The sequence below is a fragment of the Oryx dammah genome, unplaced genomic scaffold (genome assembly GCF_014754425.2).
Source record: "Oryx dammah isolate SB20612 unplaced genomic scaffold, SCBI_Odam_1.1 HiC_scaffold_27, whole genome shotgun sequence".
NCBI lineage: Eukaryota > Metazoa > Chordata > Mammalia > Artiodactyla > Bovidae > Oryx > Oryx dammah.
This window is the reverse complement of record NW_024070211.1, coordinates 8904635-8923181: the sequence shown is the minus strand read 5'-3', so window position 1 is coordinate 8923181 and position 18547 is coordinate 8904635. Positions and strand designations below refer to the sequence as shown.

Sequence of the window (18547 nt, the reverse complement as noted above, 5' to 3'; positions counted from 1 at the left end):
CTGGGGCTCCTCCAGGCCTGGGCTTCCAGCCACATTGAAATCTTTTTCTGATAGCCCAAGCACTGGAAATATTTTAGTACCCCTCCAATGTAATTCAAAATACAGTTGGGCTGTTTGAAATAACATAAGCCTTACGTGAATGCTGAACATAAAATTGCTTCTTTCTGGGTTTTCTGAGTGTAAAATTCAGGTATGTGAATTGAAGGTAAAGTTTCCCTGTTTTAGTACTTGGCTGGTACCCTCAAACAACTGCTGAACGTGTCTGTTGGGAAATGAAGCCATGCTTGGGCTTCTTGCTCCGAGCAGCTGCTGTCTTTTTTTCCTTACAGGGCAGCTTTTTTCGACTGTTCTACCCGTGCCAAGAGGCAGAGGAGACCTCGGAGCAGCCGCTGTGGATTCCCCGCTCTGAGTACTTCGCTGGCCTGGCCGAATACCTGAAGTTTAATAAGCGCTGGGGGGGGTTACTGTTCAACCTGGCTGTGGGTAAGAGCTGGCCTCACCCCTGGGTGCTCTCCCAGCTGCTTAATTATGTCCCTTGGAGATCTCCAGGCAGACACAGTACCTTATAGTTTGTGTTGTCCAGCCCTTTTGTAGTGGGGCGTCCGTTAGTCAGTGTGGTATGGAGAGTGGAGAGAATTACAAACATGAGAGCTTTATTTATTTATTTTTTTGAAGAGCTTTAGTTATAGAGTTAGACTGCTCTGGATTTGAATCCAGTCCTTATCATTTACTAGCTGTGGGGCTTGGGCCAGTTACTGAATGTGTCTGACCATCTACCTTTGCAGGATTGTAATGTCGGACGTATATAAAAGACGCACTCTGGTGCTGTGCTTGGGATGTAGAATGTGTTCCGTAGGTGGCAGCTATTACTCATGTATCCAGCAGGCATTATTTCTGCTCTGTGTCAGCTATAGCTTAGATTAAAGAAGCACTCTTGACTGCCAAGGAGCGTACCATCTCCTGCAGTTGCCCCTCTAGCTCCTCCCTCTTCTGGGTCAGATCACACTGAGTCATCCACTTCCCCCAAAGACCTCACCGTTAGGAACTCTACTGACTGCCTTAGCATCTCAGGGATTTGCCCGTAAGTTGTTCACTACTTCCCCTTTGGATTTCTTTTCCCACTTTCTGTTGTGTTCATGCTCCCGAGGGGAGAAAAAGGGAAAGAATAAATGATTGATTGTCCTGGGCTGCTCAGGTGAAAGGTGGGTCTCTTGAGAGGAGGGCCATTGGGTCCCCACCATGCTTGTGCTCAGGCTGCCCTTGGGATTACAGTTTGGGGGCAGCCGGAGATTCTTATCCCATGTCTCTGCTAGGATCTTGTCGTCTGCCTGTTAGCTGGAATGGCCCCTTTAAAACAAAGGACTCTGGATACCCCTTGATCATCTTCTCTCATGGCATGGGAGCCTTCAGGTAAGAGTTGCTCTCCCCCAGATCTTGTCACATTCCTTGCCTGGTTGCAGCTGCTGACTCTCAGCATGTTTCTCAAAAGACAAAGAAACCCATATTTCCATCTGTCAGCTCTTATCTATCATCCGCTTCATCCCAAAGCGCTGGGTCCACCTTCTTTAGAAGGCCTTCCCCAAGCCCCTTTCACCTGCTGGAGCCTTTCAGCAGCCTTCATATCGTTCCCTTCTCATGTTCTAGCATTTATAGAAATATTTGTTTTAGCCTTCTTCCTCTATAACAGCCCAGAAGTACTAGAAGGAGCTTGAGCGTTATGTTCAGAGAGTTGATTATCCAGCATGCATCAGGGACAGCAGTGATGAAGACAGACTCGCTCCCCGCTCCCGGGGAGCTTGCAGCCTCAGCTGTGAATCTTAGCCGTACCACTGTGCTGTGTGAACTCAGGACCGTGGTAGGCGTCTCTGAGCCTGTATTTCCTCATCTGTCAAATGGACTCGGATGAGGCACCGAGTAGGTGCGCACTTATGCCCATACTCCTCTCCATCTCTCTACACGGAGGATTGTGGGGCGATGAACTGTAAGATCCCCTTTGTTATCAACTTCAGGGAATGCTGGCCTAAGTTTTACAAGTCAGTGAAATTGTGAAAGTGAGAGTCGCTGAGTCGTGTCCGACTCTTTGCGACCCTATGGACTATACAGTCCATGGAATTCTCCAGGCCAGAATACTGGAGTGGATAGCTTATCCCTTCTCCAGCGGATCTTTCCAACTCAGGAATTGAACCAGGGTCTCCTGCATTGCAGGCGGAATTGCAGGCGGATTCTTTCCCAACTGAGATCTCAGGGAAGCCCTTACAAGTCAATATCCATTCAGAATTCTCCCCATGAATTCTTATTTCTGCACCTTGGTGTGTTATGTAGTTATGTAGTTACGTATTAACTACTGTGTACGTGGTTCCTGTTTAAGCTTGTGAATATTCTCACTGTATGTTCATTCATCAACATATAAGTTTAGTTTATGTCCAAGAACGTTACACAAAGTCATCTGTTTTTGCCTTTACACATCCCACTTCCACTGGAACGATTGTCTACAGTGTAGCCAGGGAGGTCTATTTTATTTTATTATTATTTTTTGCTTTGGCATCTTCCTGCTCTGAGGAACATCAGTAAGTTCTTTTTATTTATTTAAAAAATTATTTATTTTTAATTGAAGGATAGTTGCTTTACAATATTTTGTTGGCTTTTGCCATACATCAACATGAGCCAGGCATAGGTATACAAATGTCCCCTCCCTCTTAAGCCTCCCTCCCACCTCCCTCCCTACCCCACCCCTCTAGGCTGTCACAGAGCCTGAGCTTTGGGGTCCTGTGTCGTTTAGCAAATTCCCACTGGCTGTCTCTTCTGCTTATGGTCATGTATATGTTTCAGTGCTACTTTCTCAAATCATCCCACCTCCCTCCCCAGCTGTGTCCAAAAGTCTGTTCTCTACGTCTGCATCTCCATAGCCGCCCTGTAGATAGGTTCATCAGTACCATCCTTCTAGATTCCATATATATATGTTACTATACAATATTTGTCTTTCTCTTTCTGACTTACTTCACTTTGTATAATAGGCTCTAGGTTCATCTACCTCATTAAAACCAACTCAGATGCATTTCTTTTTATATTTAGAAGCCCTTTGAACTTAATTCAGCTCTTGTCATGATCTTATCTGAAGGCAGGTACAGGGCAAAGTTTCCAGGCTAGTTCCTCGCGACTTGCCCACCTCCAGCTTTCCAGACAAACAGCCCTAAAGATACTATGTTAGTTTCTGCCTCAGAGTTTTTTAATTTCTTCCTTTGTTTGAAGATACTGGAGTTTTTAAAATTTTTTTGTCCTTGAGGCATGCTTTTTTTTTTAATTAGATTATAAAATTTTATTTAATAAAATAAATATTATAAAATATTTAATAAAATAGATACTATAAAATAAATTATAAAATTTTAATTAATTATTAAAATTCTATTTTTTGTATTAGAGTACAGTTGATTACCAATATAGCATTAGTTTGAGGTGAATAGCAAAGCAATTCAATTATACAACAAAGCAGTTCAGTTGTACATAGACATGTATCTATTCTTTTTCAAATTCTTTTCTCATCTAGGTTGTTATTTAACATTGAGCCCATTTCCCTTGTGCTCTACAGTAGGTCCTTGTTGCTTACCCATTTTAGATATAGCAGTGTGTACATGTCAATCCCAAACTCCCTAACTGTCCCTTTCCCTCTGGTAACCATAACTTTGTTTTTGAAGTCTGTGAGTCTGTTTTGTAAATAAGTTCATTTATATCTTTTTTTTTTTTTTTTTTGCTTTAAGATTCCACATATAATTAACAATATTTCTTTGTCTTACTGAGAGGGTAACAGACAGGAAGGCCAGGGGTCTCCAGATGGAGGAAATAGGCAGCAAGTATCAGACATTTTTTCTCTCTCTCTTAAGCGGCAGGAGGAAACGAACTACAAGTGTTAGATGTTTTTCCCCTTCTCTCTAGAAATTTAAAAAGAGGTATTGTTGTAGCCTCGCATTCTGGGAAACAAACTCACTCAGAAGGACAATGCAGATAGTGGAGTGCAGTTTGTTACACTGGCAGGCCCAAGGCAGAGTCTCCTCTTAGCCAAGGACCCCGACCAGTTTTTGTGAAAACCTTATATACCCTAAGTGTACTTGCTCAAACTCACCTCCCCAAATTCCCTGAAACTAGTCTGGACAAGGTGAAAGAGAGAGACGATCAAAGTTAACTCATGATTCATGTGTCACAAGACTAGATAAACAATGGATATTTATCAGTAAGCCTGTGGTCATATCCCTATAAACATAATGGAATTTACCACTTTGTTCTGTTAGAGATAATTAACATATTCTTTTAGGCAATGGAGAGTCCAAGTCCAAGTCCTGAGGCTCTTTTATCCGGGGGTCTGGTTTTCCATTGGTATGCCGTTTCTATAGACACAGGGCACAAAATTCAGAGTCCACTGGGAGGGCGACCATGCATGTAGCCTACTGTTCACAGCCTGGCCTAAGATGGAGTCCAGCTCTGTCTGTTTCCTCCTTCAGTATCTTTTAAAATTCTATGTTACCATGAGGACACCTGGTTCCACCAGAACTTCAGTTCAGTTCAGTCACTCAGTCGTGTCCAACTCTTTGTAACCCCATGGACTGCAGCATGCCAGGCCTCCCTGTCCATCGCCGACTCCTGGAGTTTATTCAGAACTCCTCTCCATGAAGTCGGTGATGCCATCCAACCATCTCATCCTCTGTCATCCCCTTCTCCTCCTGCCCTCAATCTTTCCCAGCATCAGGGTCTTTTCTAATGACTCAGTTCTTCGCATCAAGTGGCCAAAGTATTGGAGTTTCAGCCTCACCATCAGTCCTTCCAATGAATATTCAGGACTGATCTCCTTTAGGATGGATTGGTTTGATCTCCTTGCAGTCCAAGGGACTCTCAAGAGTCTTCTCCAACACCACAGTTCAAAAGCATCAGGTCTTCAGCTCAGCTTTCTTTATAGTCCAACTCTCACAGAACTTAACTTTTCTCAAACCTTGAGCTAACCCATGCTTTTTTCTTATGGATATATTTGTCTTAAGCTATGTTAATGAACTATGTATTTACTCTAGGCTCTGTCTTCTAGTTGGTACCGCCTAAGACTCAGAACCAGGTTGTTTTACTCATGCAAATATTCTCTTACCTTGGGCGTGGGGTATCTCTTCACGGCTGCTCCAGCAAAGCACAGCCGCTGCTCCTTACCTTGTACAAGGGGTATCTCCTTACCGCCGCCCTTCCTGACCTTCAACATGGGGTAGCTCCTCTAGGCCCTCCTGAGCCCACGCAGCCACCGCTCCTCGGGTTGCTCCTCCCGGCTGCGCCCCTGGCCTCCAGAGCAGGGTGGCTCCTCAGGGCCACCGCCCCGGCCCTGGGCATGAGGTGGCTTCTCCTGGCGCCCCTGGCCTCAGACGCGGGGTGTCTCCTCCTGGCCACCGCCTCTGACCTCGGACGTGGGGTAGCTCCTCTCAGCCGTTCCTGCGCCATCACAGCCTGGCACTCTCGGCCGCTGTCCTGGTGCAGTCCTGGCCCTGCGGCATCACGTACTCCATGCAGCTGGCTCTAGGTAAGAGAAACCCAAGTAAGATGGTAGTTGTTGCAAGAGGGCATCAGAGGGCAGACACACTGAAACCATACTCACAGAAAACGAGTCAATCTAATCACACTAGGACCACAGCCTCGTCTAACTCAATGAAACCAAGCCATGCCTGCGGGGCGACCCAAGACGGGCGGTTCATGGTGGAGAGGTCTGACAGAATGTGGTCTACTCGAGAAGGGAATGGCAAACCACTTCAGTATTCTTGCCTTGAGAACCCCATGAACAGTATGAAAAGGCAAAATAATAGGATACTGAAAGAGGAACTCCCCAGGTCAGTAGGTGCCCAATATGCTACTGGAGATCAGTGGAGAAATAACTCCAGAAAGAATGAAGGGATGGAGCCAAAGCAAAAACAATACCCAGCTGTGGATGTGACTGGTGATAGAAGCAAGGTCCGATGCTGTAAAGAGCAATATTACATAGGAACCTGGAATGTCAGGTCCATGAATCAAGGCAAATTGGAAGTGGTCAAACGAGATGGCAAGAGTGAACGCCGACATTCTAGGAATCAGTGAACTAAAATGGACTGGAATGGGTGAATTTAACTCAGATGACCATCATATCTACTACTGCGGGCAGGAATCCCTCAGAAGAAATGGAGTAGCCATCATGGTCAACAAAAGAGTCCGAAATACAGTACTTGGATGCAATCTCAAAAACGACAGAATGATCTCTGTTCATCTGCAAGGCAAACCATTCAATGTCACAGTTATCCAAGTCTATGCCCCAAGCAGTAAAGCTGAAGAAGCTGAAGTTGAACAGTTTTATGAAGACCTACAAGACCTTTTAGAACTAACACCCAACAAAGATGTCCTTTTCATTATAGGGGACTGGAATGCAGAAGTAGGAAGTCAAGAAACACCAGGAGTAACAGGCAAATTTGGCCTTGGAATGCGGAATGAAGCAGGGCAAAGACTAATAGGGTTTTGCCAAGAAAATGCACTGGTCATACCCAACACCCTCTTCCAACAACACAAAAGAAGACTCTACACATGGACATCACCAGATGGTCAACACCGAAATCAGATTGATTATATTCTTTGCAGCCAAAGATGGAGAAGCTCTATACAGTCAAAAAAACAAGACTGGGAGCTGACTGTGGCTCAGATCATGAACTCCTTATTGCCAAATTCAGACTTAAATTGAAGAAAGTAGGGAAAACTGCTAGACCATTCAGGTATGACCTAAATCAAATCCCTTATGATATACAGTGGAAGTGAGAAACAGATTTAAGGCCTAGATCTGATAGATAGAGTGCCTGATGAAGTATGGAGTGAGGTTTGTGACCTTGTACAGGAGACAAGGATCAAGATCATCCCCATGGAAAAAAAATGCAAAAAGCAAAATGGCTGTCTGGGGAGGCCTTACAAATACCTGTGAAAAGAAGAGACATGAAAAGCAAAGGAGAAAAGGAAAGATATAAGCATCTGAATGCAGAGTTCCAGAGAATAGCAAGAAGAGATAAGAAAGCCTTCTTCAGTGATCAATGCAAAGAAATAGAGGAAAACAACAGAATGGGAAAGACTAGAGATCTCTTCAAGAAACTTAGAGATACCAAGGGAACATTTCATGCAAAGATGGGCTCGATAAAGGACAGAAATGCTATGGACCTAACAGAAGGAGAAGATATTAAGAAGAGGTGGCAAGAATACACGGAAGAACTGTACAAAAAAATTCTTCATGACCCAGATAATCATGATGATGTGATCACTCACCTAGAGCCAGACATCCTGGAATGTGAAGTCAGGTGGGCTTTAGAAAGCATCACTACGAACAAAGCTAGTGGAGGTGATGGAATTCCAGTTGAGTTGTTTCAAATCCTGAAAGATGATGCTGTGAAAGTGCTTCACTCAATATGCCAGCAAATTTGGAAAACTCAGCAGTGGCCATGGGACTGGAAGAGGTCAGTTTTCATTCCAATCCCAAAGGAAGGCAATGCCAAAGAATGCTCAAACTACTGCACAATTGCACTCATCTCACATGCTAGTAAAGTAATGTTCAAAATTCTCCAAGCCAGACTTCAGCAATACGTGAACCGTGAACTCCCTGATGTTCAAGCTGGTTTTAGAAAAGGCAGAGGAACCAGAGATCAAATTGGCAACATCCGCTGAATCATGGAAAAAGCAAGAGAGTTTCAGAAAAACATCTATTTCTGCTTTATTGACTATGCCAAAGCCTTTGACTGTGTGGGTCACAATAAACTGTGGAAAATTCTGAAAGAGATGGGAATACCAGACCACCTGACCTGCTTCTTGAGAAATCTGTATGCAGGTCAGGAAGCAACAGTTAGAACTGGACATGGGACAACAGACTGGTTCCAAATCGGAAAAGGAGTACATCAAGGCTGTATATTGTCACCCTGCTTATTTAACTTATATGCAGGGTACATCATGAGAAATGCTGGACTGGAAGAAACAAGCTGGAATCAAGATTGCCGGGAGAAATATCAATAACCCCAGATATGCAGATGACACCACCCTTATGGCAGAAAGTGAAGAGGAACTAAAAAGCCTCTTGATGAAAGTGAAAGAGGAGAGTGAAAAAGTTGGCTTAAAGCTCAACATTCAGAAAACGAAGATCATGGTATCTGGTCCCATCACTTCATGGGAAATAGATGGGGAAACAGTGGAAACAGTGTCAGACTTTATTTTGGGGGGCTCCAAAATCACTGCAGATGGTGATTGCAGCCATGAAATTAAAAGACGCTTACTCCTTGAAAGAAAAGTTATGACCAACCTAGATAGTATATTCAAAAGCAGAGACATTACTTTGGTGACTAAGGTCCATCTAGTGAAGGCTATGGTTTTTCCTGTGGTCATGTATGGATGTGAGAGTTGGACTGTGAAGAAGGCAGAGCACCGAAGAATTGATGCTTTTGAACTGTGGTGTTGGAGAAGACTCTTGAGAGTCCCTTGGACTGCAAGGAGATCTAACCAGTCCTTTCTGAAGGAGATCAACCCTGGGATTTCTTTGGAAGGAATGATGCTAAAGCTGAAACTCCAGTACTTTGGCCACCTCATGCGAAGAGTTGACTCATTGGAAAAGACTCTGATGCTGGGAGGGATTGGGGGCAGGAGGAGAAGGGGACGACAGAGGATGAGATGGCTGGATGGCATCACGGACTCGATGGACGTGAGTCTGAGTGAACTCCAGGAGTTGGTGATGGACAGGGAGGCCTGGCGTGCTGCAATTCATGGGGTCGCAAAGAGTCGGACACGACTGAGCAACTGAACTGAATTAAACTGAACTGAACTTAAAATATTCTCTTAAGTTATGTTAATGAGGCTGTATTTGCTTGGAAACCTGACTTTCTTCAAGATTCCTGTCAATAATGTTATGGCCCTGTGCTGATGTTATCTCAAAATGCATGTTGTAGGTGAGGGGCCTGGTGCCATGCTCTGAGTTTTGAGACATTTCCTTTCTCTAATTAGCAGACTGCTGGTAGCTATAAAACTTCCGGCTAAAGACTAGCAGGGGGGCACTCTTTCCGCCCCCTTCTGATGTCTATGTCTGAAGCTTTCTCTATCTCTTTTATACTTTAATAAAACTGTATCACACAAAAGCTTTGAGCGATCAAGCCTCGTCACTGGCCCCGGATTGAACTGTTCTCCTCCAGAGGCCAAGAATCCGGGCGTCTTTCACGGCTCAGCAACAACCTTTCATTCTTTCACTCAGTCCATCCATGATGCTGCAAATGTCCGCCCTAGGGTTTTCATCTGTGCTGTGCTCTGTGGCTGTTCCCTTTGCTTGGAATATTTCCTGTTGTGTTCCTCTCTTCTTCTCCCTACCTTTAGTCTTTTGCCTGGCTAGTTCCAAATTACCTTCAGGGTCTTAGTTTGGGTGTCACCTTCCTAGGGACACCCATCCTGACATGCTTTCATAAGACAATCTGTACTTCTCAGTACTTAACATCAGTTCAGTTCAGTTCAGTTCAGTTCAGTCCAGTTGCTCAGTCGTGTCCGACTCTTTGCGACCCCATGAATTTCAGCAGGCCAGGCCTCCCTGTCCATCACCATCTCCAGGAGCTCACTCAGGCTCATGTCCATCGAGTCCATGATGCCATCCAGCCATCTCATCCTCTGTTGTCCCCTTCTCCCCCAATCCCTCCCAGCATCAGAGTCTTTTCCAATGAGTCAACTCTTCACATGAGGTGGCCAAAGTACTGGAGTTTCAGCTTCAGCATCATTATCTCCAAAGAAATCCTAGGGCTGATCTCCTTCAGAATGGACTGGTTGGATCTTCTTACAGTCCAAGGGACTCTCAAGAGTCTTCTCCAACACCACAGTTCAAAAGCATCAATTCTTTGGCACTCAGCTTTCTTCACAGTCCAACTCTCACATCCATACATGACCACTGGACAAACCGTAGCCTTGACTAGACGGACCTTTGTCGGCAAAGTAATGTCTCTGCTTTTGAATATGCTATCTAGGTTGGTCATAACTTTTCTTTCAAGGAGTAAGCGTCTTTTAATTTCATGGCTGCAATCACCATCTGCAGTGATTTTGGAGCCCCCCCAAAATAAAGTCTGACACTGTTTCCACTGTTTCCCCATCTATTTGCCATGAAGTGATGGGACCGGATGCCATGATCTTCGTTTTCTAAATGTTGAGCTTTAAGCCAACTTTTTCACCCTCCTCTTTCACTTTCATCAAGAGGCTTTTTAGTTCCTCTTCACTTTCTGCCATAAGGGTGGTGTCATCTGCATATCTGAGGTGATTGATATTTCTCCTGGCAATCTTTATTCCAGCTTGTGCTTCTTCCAGCCCAGCGTTTCTCGTGACGTATTCTGCATATAAGTTAAATAGGCAGGGAGACAATATACATAATTGTAATGAATTAATTATTTATGTGATTATTCTTTAACGTATGTGTTTATAACTAGATTGTAAGCTCCATGAAGGCAGAGACGATGTCTGTCTTCTATCTTTCCCGATGTCTAGGGCAGTACCTGGAAAACAGTAGTTTCCCAATAAATATTTATGTTTTGCTAGGTTCTGTACATTCAGCAGATTTCTGTTGAGCACCTGAACTGTGCCAGTTTCTTGGCATGAGAAAAAGGTGGGACATATAGAAATAGAACAAATCAAGGAATTTTCATCCACTAGAAGAGACTGCGTCTAGATGCACATAATTATAGTCCATGGCAGGAAGTGGAGAGCAGATGTAGAGATGAGGCTAGAAGGACAGCAAGATGGTTTTCAATGTTGCTTTCTTATTCAGTAAATTTAGTACCTGCCATGTGCGAGGGCCTATGCTGTGGCTGGGTGTTCAGTAGTGAATAAGATAGAGCCCCTGCTTTCAGACTGTAGTCTGGTGGAGAAAAGAAGCTAAGAAATACTCTTTCCTCAGCCCACAGGTATTTTCTTGAGAGAACAGGTGAGTGCATGGCTTTAGCGTGGTCTTTTTGGTCTAAGACTCTGTCTTGAGGCTTCACATCTAAATACACTTGGGTGAATCAGTTATAAATATTCTTCATTAACTATAGTGAAATTCCAAGAAAAAAAGGCAGGGAGGTAAAGGGACATGGTTTCCTCTCATTGTATCTATGGTTAATGCAGGATCTGAAATCCTTCTCATGGGTTACAGACTTGTGACTTTCCATCCCAGGGAGGCATGTGTATTTTTAAATATTACCTAACCATTTGTAACCATCACTTCATGGGAAATAGATGGGAAACAGTGGAAACAGTGTCAGACTTTATTTTGGGGGGCTCCAAAATCACTGCAGATGGTGACTGCAGCCATGAAATTAAAAGACGCTTACTCCTTGAAAGAAAAGTTATGACCAACCTAGATAGTATATTCAAAAGCAGAGACATTACTTTGGTGACTAAGGTCCGTCTAGTGAAGGCTATGGTTTTTCCTATGGTCATGTATGGATGTGAGAGTTGGACTATGAAGAAGGCTGAGTGCCGAAGAATTGATGCGTTTGAACTGTGGTGTTGGAGAAGACTCTTGAGAGTCCCTTGGACTGCAAGGAGATCTAACCATTCCTTTCTGAAGGAGATCAACCCTGGGATTTCTTTGGAAGGAATGATGCTAAAGCTGAAACTCCAGTACTTTGGCCACCTCATGCGAAGAGTTGACTCATTGGAAAAGACTCTGATGCTGGGAGGGATTGGGGGCAGGAGGAGAAGGGGACTACAGAGGATGAGATGGCTGGATGGCATCACGGACTCGATGGACGTGAGTCTGAGTGAACTCCGGGAGATGGTGATGGACAGGGAGGCCTGGCGTGCTGCAATTCATGGGGTCGCAAAGAGTCGGACACGACTGAGCGACTGAACTGAACTGAACTGAACTGAATGTGGCTCTGTCTTCTTTGGTTCCCACATAGTCTTGTGAGGTAGGTGGGTGGAAGAATATTTTACAGATGAGCAAACCAACTCTGAAAGGCGGACTTGCTCAAGGTTACAGTCTGAACTGGGGAGGGATCAGAAATCTCTAGCTCTTAAATCCTGTTCATTGCCTCCCCAAGGGAAGTGAGTGAGAGAAGGTGAAAAGAAATTTAAGTAACTGACCTTCCTGAATCAGTTAGGGTACAGGCAAGTTGTATTTAATAGAAAAACTTCAAACAGTAGTGACCTAAATAATATAAAGTTTATTTTTTGCTCAGATAAAGTACTAGACAGGGCTAATATGGTGGTTCTATAAAGTAAAAAACCAGACTTCTTTTATAATCTCGCTCTGCATGTGTAACTTCTGCTTCTAAGAATATCTCATGACCCAGGGAGGTTGCTTAGCTCTAGCTATTACATCCACAGTCCATGCTATAGGAAGGGAGAACTCTCCTGAAAGTTCTATATAACACAGCTGCTTACATACCATTGACTAGAGCTGCCCTATCCGTTATGCTAACTTCTAGCCACATGTGTCTATTGAATATTTGAAGTATGACTGGTTCAAACTGAAATATGCTGTAAGCATAAAACACACAGTGGATTTCAAATACTTCATATGAAAAAAAAAAAGTGCAATAAAATATTTTAATTTAAAAATCTTGATTATATGTTGAAATGATAATGTTTTAGCTATATTGGGTTATTAACCATCCAGGCTGATGCTTCTTCCTGGAAGACTTTACCAGAGTCTTTAAAAGATATTGTCTAAAGAGACTCTGGGGCACAGAGCACAGGTTTTGGAGTCCAAAAGCCCCAGCGTAAAGTTTAACTCTACCACTTACTTAGCTGTGTAACCTGGGGCAGATACTTGGCCTATTGTAAAAAGAGCTCTTATCATAGAAAGTACTCATAAAGAAGTCACTGTTAGTGTATATATATATACACATACCATTTTATAAATTTACCATTCTCATTCATACAATGGAATGTTACATGGCTTTAAAAAAAAATCACACCACAGGAAAATATGAACTGGCATAAGAAGACATTCATACTGTTTTGCTAAATGAAAAAAAGGCCACAAAATAGCTTATATTAAATAATAACATTATTGTTTTTTTAATGCATTTTTAAAAGAACTGGAAGGACAAACATCAAAATATCCAAAAAAATTCTGTTTCTTTTCACTATTTAAAATATATCTACTAGAAAAATTTAAATCGCTTAGAGTAGCATTATATTCCTGTTGCTGGGCTAGAACTCAGTCATGTAGACAAACCTGGCTACAGAGAGGCTGGGAAATGTCATTTTGATCATGAGAGTGTCTTCAGCTGAAAATTAGATTCTGTTATTAAGGAGGAAGGGAAAAATTGGTGTTTGGAGTAGGCAATTAGCAAAGTCTGCCATATTCTTTTTGAATGTTATTTGAATGACCAAAGGAACCCACATGCTAAATCACAGATGCATATTTACATGTTAAAAAGTAGCCAGAGTCCCTGTCCTCAGGGAGCTCACCAGCTAATTTGGGAGATGTACAATATACAGAGGGCACGGCAGCCCACTCCTGTACTCTTGCCTGGAGAACCTCGTGGACAGAGGAGCCTGGCGGGGTGTGGTCCATAGGGTTGCAAAGAATCAGAGGCAACTGAAGCGACTTGGCACACAGCACACACAATATAGAGACAATAAAAAAGCAATTGTGTCAAATAGCGAAACTGTATTGAGGTTGGGATGGGGAATATGGATCAGTGTATGGGGTTGCAAAACATGGTGGATCAATCCACACATGCTCCCTGGAGGAGAACACTCGGAGCTTTGGTGAGAGTTGGGGTTTGCTGGCTGGGGAAAGCTCCTGAAGAAGAGCTGCTGCAAATGAAGCTTCCTCCATTCCATCTTTTGTGATGGCTACTAGCAGAGGATGGTTGGACGGGAGGCTAAGGGCAGGCCATTCTTTGATCACTTCTCTTGGTTCCTTCCTGGATCTCTAGGACAATCTATTCAGCCTTCTGCATGGAGCTGGCTTCTCGTGGCTTTGTGGTTGCTGTACCAGAGCACAGGTGAGGATGACAGTCACAACAAACCATCATGGGTCGGGTGCCTGCCATCCTGGGCTTGGGTATAGGCTAGTTTCCTGTGCATATATTATTTCCAGTCCTAGTGTTAGGCAAGGTAGGGATTGTATCTGTTGTAAAACGTGAGGACACCAGGGTTCAAAGATATTGACTAACATTGCTGAAAGTGACACAGCTGAATTGGGGTTCAAACCCAGGTCAGTCCCCCAAATCCCCATTTTTTCTACTCTTCTATGTATGCCCTCTTTTTCCCATTTAGCTAGAGGATAAGCTAGAATGGCTTGGCTGAAAAGGGGATTTGGTAAAGGGGAGAAATAAGTCCCTGGGGGCACATGTATTGCAGGGATGGGTCAGCTGCGGCCACCTGTTTCTGCAAGCAGACCCCAGAGGAGAACCAACCTGATGAGGCCCTGGAGGAGGAATGGATCCCCCACCGTCAAATTGAGGAAGGGGAGAAGGAATTCTATGTTCGGAACTGCCAGGTAGGCTTATGCCAATAGGGAGGGAGAGTTACTAAGCTTGTCTTTTGCGTAAGACGCTCACTAAGAAGACTTTGCACTAACTTCTTTTGAAATCTCATTCAGAGTGGTCCTGAGCTTGTCACAGCCAAGAAATGAGATCTTGATCAAAACTCTTTAACGATTGCAAGTGACAGAAACCCAACTCAAGCTTGTTCTGCAAAAAAGGAGAATTGGTTGGTTTACACAGCAGACTGTAGGAAGGACACGACCACTGGGATCACTGTCATTTCTGTCTCCTTGCTGGCTGGTCTCATCTACTAACTGGCTTACCTTACGAGGTTGCGCATGTCCGCCCTCACCATCTAAGACAATAGGGCTGTTTGGGGGTTGTCGCCAATTTCTTCCCCAAGATGTAATATAAAAAATCCTGGATAGAGACTCTTAGGCTGGGAAGAAGCACCAAAATATGAAGTTCCCATCAGAAATGCATTGCTAGATATTTTGGTGAGGGACAATCCTCAGAAGTCGAGGTTAATAGAAGTAGGGACGGATGAGTGTTAGCAGACAAAAGCAGGAGACATATGCTATAAACGGGCAAGCAGAATCCAGTACAGGGTTGATAATAGGAACACTTTTATGTCCTTTGTTTGCGAGATGCTTTCATATGCCACACAGTATAGCCACATTATACCTCTGTTTGTCATGGGTAGGTAGGTAGAGTCTGAACAGCTGGGTTGACTCCACTGTGCTGTTAGGTGGGGCTGACGTGAGTGGCTGTGAGGGAGCTGAGGCTTTCTCAGGATGTGGGGCCCACAGTGCTTGCTGAGATGTGGGTGGGCACACCATCCCTGTGTTCTTCCTTGGCTCTGGGGGGGCCTGAGATTCCCACTGGATGGTTGTGCGGTATTCCACTCCCACCGGGGCTGTCTCTGTTGCAGGTGCACCAGAGGGTAAGCGAGTGTGTAAGGGTGTTGACGATCCTACGAGAGGTCACTGCTGGGCAGACTGTTTTCAACATCTTGCCTGGCGGGTTGGATCTGATGACCTTGAAGGTATGGCAGCACTTGGTATGACCGGGAACATATTTTGTTCATCAAGACTTTCTTGGTTACAAATAACAGAAACCTAACTCATTAGCTTCAACCAAAAGATAATTTATTGGCTCAAATAAGTAGCAAGACCAGAGGCAGATTGGCTTTAGGCCAGTGTAGCTAGAGCCAGGGTCTCCAGCATTGTCCTCAAAGCTCTTGGCACTGTCTCCCTTCTCCTGGCTCAGCTCTATTCTGTGTATATGGGCTGTATTCTCACCATACTTTCTCCATCAGGCAAGAAAGGTGGTTGCTGGCATTCCAAGCCTGAATTGCAACTCAGCTGTAGATTTAAAAGGAAAAGAGACTTTTTAGCTTCCAATGTCTGGAAAGGCCATGGCTCTACTTGGGTCATATTCACATTCTGAGCCAGTCACTGTATCAGAGGGCTAGGGTATTCTGGTTGGCCTGCCTAGGATATACACCCACTTCTGCCTTAGGGGAACCTGAGCACCAGGACTGACAGCCCCTCAGGGCCACATGGATGAGGGAGAGATGGTTCATTCACAAAGGAAGGGCTGTGGAGCTGCAAACAAGCTCTGTTGCCTACAGCAGGCTTGTTCCTTCTTTTAAGGGAATCCTAAGAACCCCTGGGAGGAGAGAAACTGTCCCCACTATGAAATTTGGTGCCTATAAAAGTATATTTTCCTCCCCTATCCTATCCTTTTCCCCATAATCTGAAAAGTAGCTCAACCTTTATTTAGAGAACCAAGAAAGCACATAAAAGCATGAAAGAAAACAAAACAGAATTTTTTGATGTTTGTCCTTCTAGGTCTTTTAAAAATGCATTAAAAAAAGCAATAATGTTATTATTCAATATAAGCTATTTTGTGGCCTTTTTTTCATTTAGCAAAACAGTATGAATGAGTTAATATTTTCCTGTGGTGTGATTTTTTTTTTAATAGCCACATAACATTCCATTGTATGAATGAGAATGGTAAATTTATAAGATGGTATGTATATATATATAAAATAACAGTGAGTTCTTTATGAGTACTTTCTATGATAAGAGCTCTTTTCATACATACATACACATTGTTATCTCTTTACATAGAAAGAAACCAAGGATCCAATAGTCCAAGTAACTGCCCCAGGTTACACAGCTAAGTAAGTGGTAGAGTCAAACTTTATGCTGGGGCTTTTTGACTCCAAAACCTGAGCTCTGTGCCCCAGAGTCTCTTTAGACGATATCTTTTAAAGGTTCTGGTAAAGTCTTCCAGGAAGAAGCATCAGCATCAGGCAGGACCTGAAATCCAGAGAACTTTACCAGCTTGTGTTGTCAGTTCCCACTGGAGAAGCAGGGCCCAGGAACTGCAGTGCAGGCCTCTGGGCCTGAAACAGGGATCAGGGGATGGCAGGCTGCATATGGCTCAATTAGTTCCAGAGGCAGCCTTTTGGAGAAATAGAGAATTAAAAAAAAAAGTTAAGAAGGGGATTCCCTAATAGTTCGGTGACTGTGACTCCATGTTCCCAATGCAAGGGACCCAGGTTCGATCCCTGGTCCAGAAACTAAAGCCCATGTGTCGCAACTGAGAGTTACATGCCCCAACTAGAACGTCCTGCATGTTGCAGCTAAGACCCGGTGCAGCCAAGTAAATAAAATAAATATTAAAAAAAAAAAAAAAAGCTAAGTACATTTTCATCTGTCAGATTGGGCAAGATCCAAAAATTGATTACTTACCCTGTTGGCAAAGCTGTGGGGAAATAAGCGCTGCTCTGTTACTGGTGTGAGTGCAGCCTGTCCCTTGCAGGGCACTTTGGCAATAGCTGTCAACAGGACAGATACACATTGTGTTGGACGCAGCCATTTCCAACACTGGGAATTTATTTTACATATCCCTGCATACTTGCGACATGATGTATGTACAAGGTCACTCATCCCAGTGTTGTTTGTTGTAACAGAAGATTGATAGTATCCTAAATGTTCACCCATAAGTGAGCACAACTGGTTTAATAGATTATGGAACAATGGATGTATTATTTTGGATAATGCTAATTGCTGTAACATCCGTGCCCAGTCGCTCAGTTGTGTCCAAGTCTTTGTGACCCCATGGACTGTATCTTGCCAGGCTCCTCTACCCATGAGATTTTTTTCAGGCAAGAATACTGGAGTGGGTTGCCATTTGCACCTCCAGGGGATTTTCCTGTCCCAGAGATCAAACCCGAGTTTCCACAGCCCCTGCATTGGCAGGCGGGTTCTTTACCACTGAGCCACTTGGAAGCAATTGCTATAACATGTAAGCCCCAAATCGCAGTGGTTAGCGAGAAGAGATTTATTTCTCTCCCACATGAAGTCCAAAATGGGTGCTTCTATGCAAGGACTAACTCAGGGAACTAGGCTATCTTCCTCTAATTGCTCTACTCTCTTCCACTTGTGAAACCCACCTTCACCATATACATTAACCCAGGAATGGGAAAGAGTGTGGAGGTTGGTATGGAAGAGTGTTTATAGTATCCAGGACTGGAAATGGAGATAATCACTTTCACATTCTATCACAAAACCACTACCACTCACATCCAATCCCAAGGCCACATCTGACTGCTGGGAAATACAGTCTAGCTGTGTGTCCAGGAAGAAGAATAGTTTTGGTGATCACTAGTGGTCTGTAGCATGGTGAAATCAAATGTGGCTGTAAAACAGGATGAGGAAACTCTTAATGTAGTAATATTCGTGTATTAAAAAGTAAGGTACAGTATTGCTTATGTAAAAGCGAGAACGTATATATTCATGTTTACCTGTATAGGATAAGTAAGCTCTCCAAAGACACAGGAAACTCACCTGTCTGGGCAGGGAGTGGGCAACTGTGTGGAAAGGGAAGACTTCTTTATGCTCCTGATTTTAGAGTTATGTGAATATATTACCATTAAAAAGGCTGAAGAGGCCTGGACCAATCTGAAGGAACTTAGCAAAGTGGGGAGGAAAAAAAAAATTTTTTTTTAATGTGGACCACTTTCAGAGTCTCTATTGAATTTGTTACAGCATTGTTTCTGTTTTATGTTTTGGTTT

At 43.7% G+C, this 18547-nt stretch overlaps 1 protein-coding gene across 1 annotated transcript in view; it reads left to right on the top strand.

Annotated features, from left to right (window-relative positions):
- PAFAH2 (platelet activating factor acetylhydrolase 2) overlaps nt 1-18547 on the top strand; it is a 41646-nt gene that overhangs the window by 8457 nt on the left and 14642 nt on the right. The window contains exons 3-7 of the mRNA XM_040229636.1: nt 330-483; nt 1314-1410; nt 13908-13976; nt 14335-14473; nt 15391-15504. Of these exons, the coding sequence (XP_040085570.1) occupies nt 330-483; nt 1314-1410; nt 13908-13976; nt 14335-14473; nt 15391-15504 (573 nt within the window). The remainder of the gene's footprint in view (nt 1-329; nt 484-1313; nt 1411-13907; nt 13977-14334; nt 14474-15390; nt 15505-18547) is intronic.